General features: G+C 57.5%; 1 protein-coding gene across 1 annotated transcript; it reads right to left on the bottom strand.

Annotated features, from left to right (window-relative positions):
- Positions 1 to 635: 635 nt before the first annotated feature.
- SLC6A19 (solute carrier family 6 member 19) lies at positions 636 to 14,157 on the bottom strand. The gene is made up of 12 exons (XM_045848409.1): positions 13,841 to 14,157; positions 9,730 to 9,870; positions 9,120 to 9,257; positions 8,039 to 8,220; positions 7,571 to 7,681; positions 7,125 to 7,237; positions 5,546 to 5,674; positions 5,299 to 5,455; positions 4,444 to 4,648; positions 4,177 to 4,336; positions 2,127 to 2,289; positions 636 to 1,797 (listed from the first exon to the last, which is right to left on the bottom strand). The coding sequence occupies exons 1-12, from the start codon at positions 14,040 to 14,042 to the stop codon at positions 1,597 to 1,599; spliced, it is 1,902 nt and encodes a 633-aa protein (XP_045704365.1). The 5' UTR covers positions 14,043 to 14,157; the 3' UTR covers positions 636 to 1,596.
- Between the last annotated feature and the right edge of the window lie 319 nt (positions 14,158 to 14,476).

Below are 14,476 nucleotides of genomic sequence, written 5' to 3'. Positions count from 1 at the left end.
GTGTCATGGCCTGGGGTGGAGGGCATGGGCTGGCCTCCCACTCTACCTCCAGAGGTTTCCGTAGATCACAACATCCAGGTGATTGGCCATATAAGAGGACTCCAGACACTGGGAGGCATTTGGAGGTTCTCAGCAAGGCTTCGGGGCTGAAATGTGTGGTCCCCATTGGACAGGAGGTGCTCGGAGGGGAGGGTGTGTTGGGGGGTCTCCAAGTGGACAGACAGAATGTGGTGCTGGGACCCACCCTCCACTCAGCTCTCCCGCCCCTGCCTAGAGAATTCTCAGAAAGTCCAGTTTAACTTAAGCTTCCAGATGTTTCCATGGAAAGTGGAAGTGGCCAGTTCATTGAAATAAATGCCCCAAGTACCAAGTAACTTCGGATGAGGTTGGATGTTGCACCCTAGGATGCAGCCTTTCCATGATGGGGGAGGAGACAACACCGGCCTTCACTGAGTGGCACCAAGTGGATGGTCTTGCAGGGTCTTCATGGTCCTGACATTGCTCGGGACCTATGGACTGTCCTCAATGTCAGTGACCAAGGCTGAGTTACCCTACAACCCATCCTTTCCAACACCAGGCTAAAAATTCACACAGTTAATGTTCTCTTAAAAACACACACACACACACAAAGGATGTTTCTGCCTTAAATTATGCCAAGTTGAGTTTTATTTAACTGTCATCTATTTGTGGCAGCCAGAGCAATGATTAAATGGGTTAGTGTTCATTAAGCTGGAACACTGCCAAGACTCAGGAACTCTTTGCCAGCTGGTGGACAGGCAGGTATCACGGGCCTAAACCCCCATGGCCTCTTCCAGACAGGGCTCCTTGTCGTGGGGTAAATTACAACATTACTGCAAGAACTCCTAGGTCAAGGGGTCAACAGTGAGGGAAACGGGGGGCAGCAAGACTGTTCCAAGGAGTGTTGCTGTCTCCCATAGGATGAGCACAGCAGTTATGGCCTCCCTGCTGTCGCTTTGGACTTTCCTTTGGAAGGCAGGGCAGCATGTGAGCACAGGCCCCACCACATCCGTGAACACAGGGAACCAAAAGGGCAGCCAGGCCCCACATGGGGGATGTGTATGCTGTGGAGCAACCTGTATGCGAACATGTGTGCACATGCACACACATATTGCATGCACATGTCCATATAAATTACACACAAACACACACTCGCACTTAGACACGAACACTTATATGTATGCACACATGCATGGGACACATTATACATGTGTCATACATGTATGTTCATAAATACCCAACTTGTGTGTTCTTGTGCACACATGTGTGCACAAGCTCGCACATATAGGCACACATGCACATGTGGTTGTGCATGCCCATTCATGCGCATGTATTGTCATGTGTGTGCACACCCCACACATGCATATGCATGTGTGTATGCATGCTAATACATGTGTGCACAAAAATCGTGGAGACCTGCACGTGGATGCACATGTGTGTGTGCTCGTGTGTGCTTGTATAACCTGTGTGCACACATATATGTGCACACCTACATGCACACTCTCTCTCTCCCATGTGCACACTCACGTGCTCACACATGCATATGAACATGCACATGTGCAGCCGTGGACATTGTGCTCAGTACTTCAGGTCTCCATTCATAGAGGCTGTGGACTGGGTGCTGATCAGCTGCTGGTTTTTTTCCCTCTGGCAATAGTTCCTGATGAATTTGTAGATGGCAAAGCAGGGGATAGTGAGGCAGGGCACGCCAGCAATGAGGACCACCACGGCGTACACCCAGTCTGGGTATGAGACCTTCTGGGACTTGGGAAATTCCTCCTAGGAAGAGAGCAACCACAGGATCAGCAGATACAAAGACAGCCAGTGGGGTCTCCTTTGGGGGTACAGTGCCCCCTTCTCCCCAAGATTCTCACATCCTCACCCTTGTGGAGGAGGAGAAGGAGACCCAAGGCTCCTCCACCCCCACATACCTCCTCACAGGAAATATGATCCCCTGCCTCCCCCACCTCCTCTGCCCTCCCTGCTTCCCTACTTCTTCTGCCCCCCACACCTTCCCCACCTCCCCTAGCCCCTCAGGTAGTCCCCCATATGCCTCCTAACAGGGAACATGACCCCCACCCCCCACCCAGTAGCCCCTTTATGCTCACATAGGAAGGATCCCAGACACTGTAGATCAGCTCTTCATTGACCTTGACCACGAAGAAGAACAAGAAGATGACCAGCATGAGCAGTGGGCTGACCACTCTCCATGTAATTTGCCAGAAGATGTTGGGCTTGTGGCCGATCATAAACTCAATGTCCTTGTTGAACCTGGAAGCAGAAGCCAATAGGGAACCGTCAGCTGGTGGACATCAGGGGCCTGTAATCCCAGCAAAGCACAGGATGGGCTGGCCTTTCCACGCCGGACACACGGCTGCCACCCTGAAGTGCTACATCAGCCTTGCCCCCGTTACAGTGGTGGCCATCCTTCCAGGCAAAGACTTGCCTCCCCTGGGAAGCCTCTGGGCACAGTGGCAGCCTCTCTGGAGGCCTATGGAGACCACCCTACAGAGCAAACCACAGCCTTGTGCTGTAACATGCGAACATTCCCTGGGCAATTAGTTATGCAAATAGGAGTTGATGCCTCTGGGGGGATGGAGAAAGAAAGCCTCAATCTCCTTGGCAGGGCAATAGCCCTGACCTTGGAGGCCCTACTACCTCCTGCCCATCCCGTGCTGAACCCTCTTTTACACAAATGAGTTCAGTATTGTAGAAATCAGAACAGAGTGGGCAGGATGGGAACGTGAACTGTCTAGGCCCACCGAGGATATGCAGGACACTTCTAGAAAAATAGAGATGCCTAAGCCTTGTATCCAGCAGGGCCTGGGAACATGGTGACAAGTCTCTTCTGCTTGGGGCCACTCCTGGCTCTTCACCTCCTGCTCACGTGACCTCCTTGAGGCGGCGTTGCGTGGGACCCCTGGCAGCAAGTGCCTGGCTTCACACTGTCTTCGGGCTGTTCACAGGTGGATGCACACTCATTAGGACGTTAACAGCTGCCTCACATCCAGCAGCAGGCGTTTCCACTGAGGCCTTCTTCCCCGGCACGTGCTGATGTGATGGCACAGCGAGTGAGTCTGCGCATGTACTCCTTAGTTGCTCCGTGGCAGTCGCTCTGTGGTGGCCGCCCCGACTGTGTGCATTGTGGCCGAGATAGGCCTCCTGTTCGTGTGCCCTTACACTCGCGTGTCTTGGTGATCCAGAACAGGACTCTCGCAGTGAGATTCCTCCCTCCCCACCCCTGGCCTGGTGGCTTATGCATCTCTCGTTAGTAGACGCCAACAGTTACTTCTAAAGTTGTGGTGAGACCTACTCCTGTCAGAGACCTGGTGTCATCTTCTGGATTTCCCCATCCATGATAATGAGGTGATGCCCTGAGTGCTTGACCAAGGGTATGGCTGAAAGGGCCGCACCACCCCCCTTCTTTGTCTGAGTCTCTGTCTGGCTGCATAGCTCTCTCCCCACAGACAGACCCAGAACATGCCCACCAGAGTGGTTTCCCTGGCCACGGACCCCCAGTTAACATAAAACACCCAGCTCCCTCCCCCTGGTCCCACAGGGAGGCCCCCTTAACCACTGCTAATGTCCCTGTCTTGTCACCCCCCACACGCAAGTCCCCTGCCTGCTCCCCAGCCCCTGGAGGCTGCTTCTGGGCCACACGGGACAAAGACCACCCTTATGAGTTTTCTGGTCCCTCTGGTCATGTCTCGTCTGCCAAGGGCTTCTGGTGTACCAGCGCTTTGCCTCCATGCCGTGCAGCTGTTTCTGTAGCTAATTATGTGTCTTTTGGCTTTGCTTATGACACTTTGGTTATAAATGTTTTTAAATCACATGGTCAGATCAGAGGCACCTGTATTTTCATTTGTGACTATGTGGCCCCCTACTGTCTGTGCTTAGCTTTCTACGCTAGGTCTGGAAGCATCTGGAAGCAGGACGGGATGCAGCTTCGACTGCTCTGGATGGACATCCATCTGGGATCCATCTCTTTTCCTCCCTCACCCACCCAGGTGCCAGACTGGTGCCCACACCACGTGGTTCCTCAGGCCTGTGTCCTGTGCACTTGTCTTCTACCTGGGGCTGGACAGGGGACAACTTATCCCAGGGTGGGAGTTTCCTAAGACTGTTGGAGACAGCCACATGCCTCAGCCTCCCTCCTACCTGTCCACGCCGTACACGTAGACCACGGCGAACATCTCGCAGAAGGCTATGATGAGCAGGGGGATGGAGCCGGCGTAGCCGTCCATCAGGGAGAGCCAGTACTGGCCGGAGTTCAGGGTGAAGATGAACGCGATGAAGTACGACCCCAAGCAGATGAGGCCTGAGGACGGAGAACAGCCGCTGCAGACAGGTCTCCCCGTCGGCCCCTCGGCCACCGTCCCCGAGGCCTGTCCTTGCCGCCGGCCTGCCCAGCCCTGGCCTGTGTACCTGTAAGCACCTCCTTGGGCCACTTTTCCGGGATAACTTTGAGGTCCTGCAGGGGCACAACCACACCTTCCATGTTCCCAAACATGGAGGACAGGCCCAGGCAGAAGAGCATGATGAAGAAGAGCACGGACCACAGTGGGGACACCGGCATCTTGGTGATGGCTTCCGTGAAGACAATGAACGCCAGCCCCGTGCCCTCCACGCCCTGCACGGATAAGCAGACGGGTCACACACGCACAGCACATACTCGCCACGTTCTCCCAGCCTCAGTTGCGTCCCTCTCCTTCCCTGTCAGCGCCTGGTCGGTTCTCCAGATGCCACGCCCACACTGTGCAGGTATTGGGCTCATTGGAGCTATCCTGTGAAATAACCAGTCTTTATCTCTTTAGCCTAATTGTTTTCAAGAGTTGAACTATGTTTTATGAACTGGACAGGGATCATAACATCCAGCAGCATTCAGGGCCCTGAGCTGCCTGGACAGACATGTGGCAGCTCTATGGACTGCTGTCTATTTCGGACCAGACACCTCCCCCACCTGACGATAATTCCTGAGATGCACCCGCATGGCCAGGTTCAGAGTCCTGAGTGACATCAACAGGGCCTGCATGGGTCCCCTACACAGCTGCCCCTGCCATGTGGCCCATTGGTTCATTAGAGCCAGTTAGAGCAGGCCACAGGGCATCCCGTGACAATGGGCTCTTGGGTGTCAGCCCCAGGGCAGGGCAGGAGGGTCAGAGGCAGGCAGGCATGTGAGGATGGAGACAGGCCCATGGGAACTGGGCTCCTGGAAGTTCAGTGTCCCCCAGGGATGTCTTCCCCCCACCCCTTGCCTTGAGCCTCTCCAAACAGTCTCACCTCTGACAGGAAAGAGTTCATGTCGCAGGTCTGGAACTTCAGCTGGGCGAAGGCCACGGGGTCAGTGTTGTTGCACCACTGCTGCATTTCCAAGAAGTTCTCCTGGGTGACATTGCCTTCAGGCAGGTCGAACCCGTTGATGAGCGTCAGGATGTTCCTGGAAAGGGAGTGAGGTTGATACCAGCCCTGGGCGGCACAGGCCTGGCGGGCTCCCTGGAGGTAGGCACGGGCCAGGAGCAGCACTCACTGGCTGAAGCAGTCGTCATAACGCTCTGTGGCTCGGAAGCCAATGATGGAGTAGACCACGGTGGCTGCGTACACGGATGTGAAGCCATTGATGACGGACACGATCACCGAGTCCATCTCACAGTTGTTGCTGCAGAGGAGAGCAGTGGTCACGCTGTGTCCACCTATCCAGCCACATCAGCACAGGCAAGGAGCCAGTCCTGAGCCTCAACTGCTGGGATACACTAAAAGAGGGAACACAGCCCACCCACCTGTCCTTCTCCAACTGCACCCAGCAAGAGGTGACCGGAAGGCCAGCCCAAGCCCTGCACCTATAGCTGGTGGTCCCTCCCTCCTCACAATGCCACCTGCACTGCAAGTTGGTGGCCTAGAGACCCCTGAAAGCTGTGGGGACCTCTAGAGCAGCCTTCAACCCCCAAAGTTGGGACGGGAGAACCTTGTGTGGCAATTCCGGCTCAGCCAGCTGCTGTTCTGGGCCCAGGAGGCGAGCACTCAGTAAGCACTCAGCCTCATGCCGTCGGGACAGGCCAGGGCTCACCGTCCATACTCCAAAAGCTCTGCAAAGGTAGCCCGGGCCATGTCCTCTACACCTACCCTGACACGCCTCCCCTTACCCCCTCCTGTGTCCCCTACCCCTACCCCACTGAACCCCCTTCTGCCCTCCCCCAGTTCTCCAGGTCCTGTCCCTACCCAGCTGAGGGTTCCCCATCATCAGCTCAGTATGTCCAGACCACAACTCCTGGCCTCCCCAACCTGACCCAGCAGCTCTCCCACTGGCCCCACTGCTGATGCTAACACCATCCTTGCAGATGCTTCCAACAGAAGCCTAGTCCCCTAGCTCTCAGGGAGACACAAATCAAAACACAGTGAGACACCACGTCCCACCCACCAGCACAGCCAGAATTAAAAAGTCAGAAAATAACAAGGGTCAGTGTGGAGGTGGAGAAATCGGGCCCCAACACCGCCCTGCCCAGCCCCCGCCCTCTCAGAGCATCCCCCCATGGCCAGCAGCCGGCAGACATCCCACTCACCCACTCCCTGTCTGAGTCTTTGTTCCCATCCCACCTTTTGCCTGTGAGCCTGCCCCGAACACAGACCCCAGCCTGGCCCCACACCCCTCCAGGGACCCCTTTTCCTGCTCATTCCATTTGTATCTCTGCCAGACCACAGCCACGGGTCCTAGCAGGACAGCAACTCATGCACCAGGCAGGGCACACAGTAGGTCCTCCATTGGTGCTTGTGGAGATGAACTGATAACAACAGCATTCCTCTGAAGATCCCTAGGGGCCCCTTCTGGGTGAATGTTGGTCTGGGGTGTACTGTGGTGGCCGGGCATCTGGGGTCCTGGATGCTGAGGGGCCACCAGAGAGTGTGTGTGGGGGACAGATGGGAGCATACTGGGGCTCCCCATTCTCAGGACCAAGGCACATGGGGAGGATGGTCATAAACAGGCCCCCCTTGAGGCACCTGGTGTGTGAAAATCTCCCAGACCCTCAGCCTGCCTCGCAGCACGGAGCCCATGGATCCCAAGATCCTCTGGGGTACCGAGGCAAGCCCAGCCCAGACCACTGGTCACTCACTGGACAGAGTTGTAGCTGGAGAAGGAGATGAGGCCCCCAAAGGCCAATGAGAAGGAGTAGAAGACCTGGGCCCCTGCATCCAGCCAAGTCACCGGGTTGGCCAGCTCCGTGATCTATAGCCAAGCAGAGAGACCCTCAGCCAGGTACCCCAAGATGAAGAATCACAGGAAACCAAGGGGGTAGTGGCCCAAGGGAGAGGTGTGAGCCTGGAGGCTGGCAACAGCTGAGGCCGCTGGGCAGGTGGTAGCTGGTGACTTGGAGGTGGCTGCCCTCAATCCACACAGAGCCCCACTCGAGCTCCCAGACAGCCCCCCACACAGGTCCAGCCTGCACACATGGCGGGGGGTTGGGACTGGCCGGGGCTGGTGTCAGGTGGGGAGGCCTGTCCCCCAGGGCGGCCTCTGCCACAGGAGCTGGAGGCCTAGGGTGGACAGCAGGAGACTCACGTTGGGTGTGAAGAGGAAGACGATGCCATTGGTGGCTCCCTTCAGGGTAAGGCCCCGAATGAGGAAGATGGTCAGGACAACATAGGGCAGCGTCGAGGTGATGTACACAGCCTGGGGGCAGGGCAGGAGTGGAATGAAGGGGACATGGGGCTCACGAAGAGAAAGGGAAGGTCCTGCAGGACCCCAGCTCCACTCCCCTGGGTACCCTACCACCCCTCACTGCCAGGGCAGGGAGAGGAGACATTTCCTATTCTGTCTGTACCAAGGACTATTCAGCTCCCCCTGGTCAGGGAGATACTGTGGGTCACTCTTGCTGCAGCTTTTTAAGCACAGGTTTGAGAACTGTCCAGGCCAGCACCACATCCCCTCCCAAAAAGACAGACATGGGGCGGTGACCCTCAGAGCCGGTGAAGGGGCAGCCAGCTCCTGCTTGCCCCCGTGAGCGAGCTCCTGAAGCCCAGCCCACACCTTGCCGGTGGTCTCGATGCCACGGATGGTGCACACGTAGAGGACACTCCAGGCACAGGTCAGGCAGAGCAGGATCCACCACTGCACAGAGCCAGAGTCACTGATGGAGGTAGAGATGTTGAGAGTCTCCCGGTACCAGTAGTAGTCCACGGCTGAGCTGCGGGCGCACTCCTCCACATAGCCTGCAGGGGGCACTCACACCCGTCAGCATGGGTCATAGAAAGGGAAGTGAGGAGGGGGGATGAGGAGCAGGGCAGTGCTGCTGGAAACCAGGCTGTGCTCCTGACTGACTGACACCAGGGACATAGTGTGCATGGAGAGGCAAGTGCACTCCCACACAGACATGTGTGCACACACACAAGCATATCTGCATGTGTTTGCACATGCACGCATGTGTGCACACTCACAAGACACACATGCACACATGGGTATCCCTGGGTGCAAACATGTACACAGGTGCCTACATTTGTGCACACAGATGTGTGAGCACATCGGACATGCATGCACACACACAGCCATGCACTGGCCACTCCCTGCCTATGGGATCCACGTTCAAATCCTGATTCGGATGTGTGCAAGCTGCCAACATGAGCACACGGCCCGTGCCCCCACAGGCCCCAGGCAGAGGGTCTGTTCCTAACCCTCCCTCTCTGGAAGGGGCCCCAGAAAGACCCAGTGGTAAGTTTGGGGCACAACACTGCAGAGAGGAAGGCCCTGGGGAATGCAGTGGGAAGGGACCATGGAGGATCAGGCGACCCCTCGGTGGGATGTTAGGGAGCAATGGGTCTCTACGACACCCAGTGGCATCCTCCCACCCTCCCTTCATTCCGACCTGGGCTGGCACCCCTCCTCTTGAGGTGGAAGCACCTTTCTAGAGGGTTTTCTCTGGCAGAGTGATCTTTTAAAATTCCGTCACAGTAGATGTGCTCTGATTTTTGACAAACCTGAGCCACAGCCATTTGAAGTTGGGGAAATCAGAAGGCGACTACTCATGGATTCTGCATGCTCAAAGGTGCCCATGGCTCTCGAGTAGCCATCCGTCCTGGCCCCTGACCTCCAGCCCCACCCTGCCTGGGCTCACCTGTCCGGTTGTCGTTGAGCGGGCACGAGCTCCAAGGCAGGGGCTCCTGGAAGGAGTTGAAGAAGTACCACATGACCCAGGCGATGATGGTGTTGTAGTAGAGGCCCACCATGAAGGACACGAACATGGACGCAATCCCTGGGGAGCAATTGACACTGCTGGGGGGCACCCCTGGGAGGTATTGCAGGGGGGGCATCCCTGGGAGTGTGGGGCACTGTGAGCAGGAGGGGGCAGTGCTGGGGGAGCCCCCTCGAGGACTGAGTGTGAGTAGACTCAGAGTTCCAGGGAACAGGAAGTGGTCCCTGAGGCACTTGAGCTCTGCTGTGGGAGGCAGTGGGGGACTCAGCTGTCTCTGCATCTACACGCTCCCAAACCCTGGATGCCCAGGGACTCAGAATAGCCTCTGCTGCCCTGCTGGTCTCTGTTGGCCAGGAGTGGCCCCAGCCTGGACCCTGCCACTGACGTCTGTGAGATGCCAAGGAAAGGTGTGCAGAAGGCTGGGGGCAGCAAGCCCTCTGGAAACAGAGGCAAAAGGAGAGAAGGAGGGAGGGTGCTTGCTGCCCACACTGGACTCAGGCAGGGGTGCGACTGACACGGCACCTACACGCACCTACACCTTTCAGGGCTGGGTGGATGGAGCTCCAGGTGCCCACGCTGCCCTTGCGCAGTCGCTGCCCGATGGCGAACTCCAGGTGCAGCAAGGGGACGCCCTCCACAATCAGCAAGATGAGGAACGGGATCATGAATGCTCCTGGTCAGAAAAAGGCAGCAGTGTGTCAGGTAGTGCACGCCAGACGGCAAAAGGCCCCCTCTGGAAACACAGGCTCTGGTAGAAAGTTCCTGCAGAACTTGCTCACAAATACAAACTCAGGACACTACCATCAACAACACACCACTCAGGATGGCCATTGGGACTGCTTTATGGGGAACACTTCATGCCACCTCGTGAGAGCGGCCAGCTTGCCTGCTGTCCCCCCAGGACTGTGCTTGTCTGGCAGGGTGAGCGCACGGCAGCTCCTGGGGAATTGACGAAGGTGTCCACATGCTGGACACAACACAGGGAGGCCACAGACCATGGTGAGGCCCCTCTGGGGCTCAAAATCCAACCAAGTAGATATGGATGGCACGCAGAAACTTCACTCAAAGGCAACAGTCAGCTCAATGTGACAATGAGATGAAAAGCAGACAGTAGTAATGACCCCTAGCTGGATCTCCCATGGGATGGGCGTGGGGGCTGCCCCAGGTCTGGGATACCGCTGGGGCTGCAGGCTCATGGGCAGGGACGACTCACTGGGTCACCATGCTGGTGAGGGTAAAGTTAAACTACAAAAAGAGTCGCCTCTCTCATGTTGCCTCTCTCATGTTGTCTCAGGAAAAAAACCAGTCTGTGGTTCCCAAATGTCCTTTGATCCCATCCCTACCTCAGGACATCGCTTTTACCCGCAGGTCCCGCTGCCCCTCTGTCTCCATCAGGGAACTCCTAGGCACCCTAAAAACCCCACTTGGGTAGCTGCTCCTCCAGGAAGCCTCTGCTGCCTGTGCTCCTGCAGCCCTCCCTCCTGCAAGCTCCCCCAGGTGTAACAGGGCACCTGACAGGTGTCCTGTCTGTAGGTGCCCGTGGTCAGGTGCCCTTGCACACCGATGGACACACATACGGAGGCAGAGATACGGTGGGACCTGGCCAGGTGCAAAGGTCTCGCAAGAGAAAGATGCAGGAAACGGGTGGGGGAGGGGTGGGGAAGGCAGGAGAGGCATGGGCTGGGGCAGGGCAGCTGCTGTCTTCAGGGGCAGGGCTGAGCCTTCCGCACACCTCTCTCTCCGGGAGGCAATGTGTGTGGCACAGAGTAGAAACTCCAGGAATGTTTGCTGGCTTGATGGGTGCCGGGCCGGGACCAGTGGAGGAAGGCAGTCCCCAGGGCCCCCAGGGCCCCCCACCCCACACACCACCTCTCCTACGTGCACTGTCACTAAGAAGGGGTATGGGGGGAGTCGGGGTGGCAGCACTGTGGACAGAGTGGGTGGTGCACTCGCGTTGATAATGGACCGCAGCTGATCGTGGCCCACTCAGGGAGTGGGTGAGTCCTGACTCTGACACACCCCCACTTCTTGGTTTGCAAAGCTGGACAAAACAGCTAGCTTTGTGATACACCCCTCAGATCAGAACTCCCTGTCACCTTCCGCATCACAGGCAGAACCCGAAGGCCCAGAAGGTGGGAGGGAGAGCTGGGTGGGGCCAGGACCCGGACTCTGCTGTCAACTCAACTCAGGGAGGATTTTGAAACTTTTGAAACTTTTGAAGTGCCCCTCTTCAGAAAAAGGGCCCACCAGCCCCCTGCCCCGCACCCACACAGGGGACATGGGTCCCCAAGCCCCTCGTGCGGCTCCCGGAAGGCTGAATGAGGAGAGCTGCTGGCCCTCGCCCGGGGCCACCCCTGCCACCTGCAGCCCAGACACAGTCCAGGTTGACCGCTGTCTCTCAGTGTGGTGGCAAGATGGACTCTGGCAGAGGTGGCTACATCTTGCTCCTTGCTGGTGGTGGACCCAGGAGACCAAGAAAAGGGACCTAACTAAGGTGAGGCAGCTGAGGTGCTGCAGGCAGAGGACATAGCCCACCCGGTGCCCCAGTTACCCGCCACTCTGGTCACAGATGTGCCGCTGTCAGAGACCTAGAAGATAGGCCTCCCCATGACAATGCGTCTCCACGTCACGCAGCACACGGCCGCCACCCCACCCAACGCGGCAAAGAGCTGTGGACGCCGGTCCATCGTGGGGGTGGGGTCTCCTCTGTAGTTTTCTCTGCTTTTCTGCATTCTACTTTTTTCATAATGTAAAGCTAAATATAAAGTAAATAATGGTTTGTTTTACTTTTCAATTTACCCAAAACTCCTGGAAATAACTGGAGGCAAGCTAAATTCTCACCAAACCAGGGCTGGTCACGCGAGTCCTCAGATCTGTCAGTGCCCCTCCCAGTTACAGAACCGTGCCCTCCCCCAGAGCTGGGGCCGCAGGATGGGAAATGCCACCCCGAAGGAGTCACCTGCCACGCCTTGTCATTGTCCTCAGCAATTTTCTCCTGGGGTTGGCCCCTTATCACTGTCCTCAACAATTGCTTTGTGGGCTTGGGGTGTTATCACTGTCATCAGTGAATGTCTCCTGGGCTTGGAGGACCAGGTGTTTGGCTCCAGAACTGAGTTGGGGAGCAGTAAGAGGCCCTCCAGATGGGCGGGAACACATGGGAGGGGCAGGGCATGGCCTGGAGAGGACAGCAGGTGAGCCACCAGAAGGGTCCCAAGAGGTGGGAGACCGGCAGTTGGACCTCCCTCCTCGCTTCTCTGAGCTGACAAACCTAGGACCCCTGGCTTTGCTGTCCACTTTTCAGGACCCAGGGGTGATATGGGACATCTCCTGGAGACAATGTGCCTGGAGGCAATGTCCCCACACTGCCCCTCGGACTCTCAAGGAGTGTGTTTCACTCCCCAAACCCCCACTTCCCAGGGGTGAACCCTTCTCAGGGGTCCCCAGAAACCCCTGCCCCCACCTGGCTTCAGCCCCTTCCCTTTGGAACTTAGCCAATGCTGCAGGTGTTGCCAGAACCTTGGCCCTAGGGCAGCCCTGGTGGGAGTCCAGGAGGTGACCAGGACCTTCAGAGAGAGTCAGTGACTCTCCTGCTGGGTGACCTCATGGGTTCCCAGGGAGGTCCCTTCACCCCTCCACTGGCATAGAGGTGACTGGGACAGGACCTGAGGCAAAAAGACAGACCCTCCAGACATTCAGAAGCTTTAGTCTTTGGCCAAGGAAGTGGGGGTGGGTCACACAGGTGACCTGGAAACAACCCCATCTGATTTCTATTCTGTCACAATGCCTGGTGAGAGCCTGCAGGTTCTTCAGAGTAAGAACAAACTCACATCACTAGAGAGCCCTTGTGCTTTCAGAGGAGGCTATCCCAATGCCCACAGCGACAGAAGCATCCTCTGAGCATCCAGCCAGCTCTGCAGAGCCTGTCTCTCCATGGAGTGAGTGCAGCACCTACCCAGACCTCCTCCCGGGTGACACTCACAGCTCCATGCCCCTTCCCAAGGTGCAGCTCCTGGCTGCCGTCTCCCTGCCAGGGCTGGGAGCCCAGGGGAGACAGAAGCCACAGGCGCATGGAGGCAGATGGGGCTACGAGTTTGACCTCCATCCCTGTAGCCTGCAGGCATCGGGAAGGTGGGTGGAAGGACAAGACCAGGGAGACTGAGACCCAGAAACCCCAGGGAAATATCTGCAGCTGGGGGAGAGGGAGTGGCCTCAGCCCAGGGGAAGGAGTCCCCCTGGGCTACAGGCAAGGTCCCCAGAGGCCTCTGGAGACAGGAGGATGGGCTGAGGCCAGCGTTACACAGGGAATACAGACTTTCCACCTCTTGCCAAGAGCCTGACTGCCTGTTCCTCCGAGGGTCACCCACTGCAGGCCCAGCTCCCTCCTCTGTCCCCCAGGGAATGTGGAGCCCACTGCCCATACGGTACTAGAAAGGAGGGCTGGCCTTGCCGCCCCTGGGATCCGCGCCTTCCCCGCTCAGACAAGGGGCTCCACCCCCAGGAGCAGCTGGTCCCTGTCTGTCCCCATTCCCAGATTAGATCCGTTAAGAGATCCAATCTCCTCTCTGTGAACGGGGTGCTGGGGTCCTGGGGGACATTACTGTTGTTTGCCCTGGATCCCCAGCCCGCCCTCCTGCCCAGCCTACCTCCGCCATGGCTCTGGCACAAGTACGGGAAGCGCCACACGTTGCCCAGGCCCACGCAAAAGCCCACGCAGGTGAGCATGTACTGGGCCTTGTTGTCCCACTTGGGCCGAGAGCTGGCCTCCTCCTTCTCCATGACCTCCAGCTGCCCCAGGGAGGGGATTCGGTCCTCCAGGCCCGGGTTGGGCAGTACAAGCCTCACCATGGTGGTCACGGGCAGCTCCCTCTGGGCAGAACAGGACAGGAGCTGGAGGGCGAGTGGACAAAGCCAGAGCCCCAGTACTTTATAGGGAACCTTTGGCACCTCACCCCAAGCACCTAGGCCGAAAGGAAGCGTCAGCAGATCTGAAGGGCGAGTCCACGGGACTGTTAATGCCTTATCTTCAGAGGCCGGAGGTGCTGGCCGACCCTTTGAGGCTCTCAGCTGGCACTGGCCAGCCCCTCCCCCTGTGCAAACACAGAAGTCACGGGCACAGATGAACCGCCCCCGCACCCACCTGTACTCAGACAGCCAGACTCCCAGGGGGCTCTCCTGGCCGCTCCCTCTGGGAGCCTCACCGAGGAAGCCTGGAGCAGCAGGAGCTGGACTTGGACCCACATTCCTAGAGCTCCGGCCTCCCTGAGCCCCAGCCTCATAGC

This window comes from Phyllostomus hastatus, unplaced genomic scaffold (genome assembly GCF_019186645.2).
Source record: "Phyllostomus hastatus isolate PE091 unplaced genomic scaffold, TTU_PhHast_1.1 phas_contig_58, whole genome shotgun sequence".
Taxonomy (NCBI): Eukaryota; Metazoa; Chordata; class Mammalia; order Chiroptera; family Phyllostomidae; genus Phyllostomus; species Phyllostomus hastatus.
The sequence above is the reverse complement of the archived record's forward strand: the minus strand, read 5'-3'. Positions and strand labels throughout refer to the sequence as shown.

Excerpts from the sequence above, each read along its gene's own strand:
- SLC6A19 (XM_045848409.1), bottom strand. The coding sequence starts at position 14,042 with ATGGTGAGGCTTGTACTGCCCAACCCGGGCCTGGAGGACCGAATCCCC. Across the intron at positions 9,258-9,729 it reads CCCAGCCCTGAAAGGTGTAG|GGATTGCGTCCATGTTCGTG; the intron begins GTGCGTGTAGGT and ends ATTGCTCCCCAG. Across the intron at positions 4,337-4,443 it reads GCCCAAGGAGGTGCTTACAG|GCCTCATCTGCTTGGGGTCG; the intron begins GTACACAGGCCA and ends CTCCGTCCTCAG.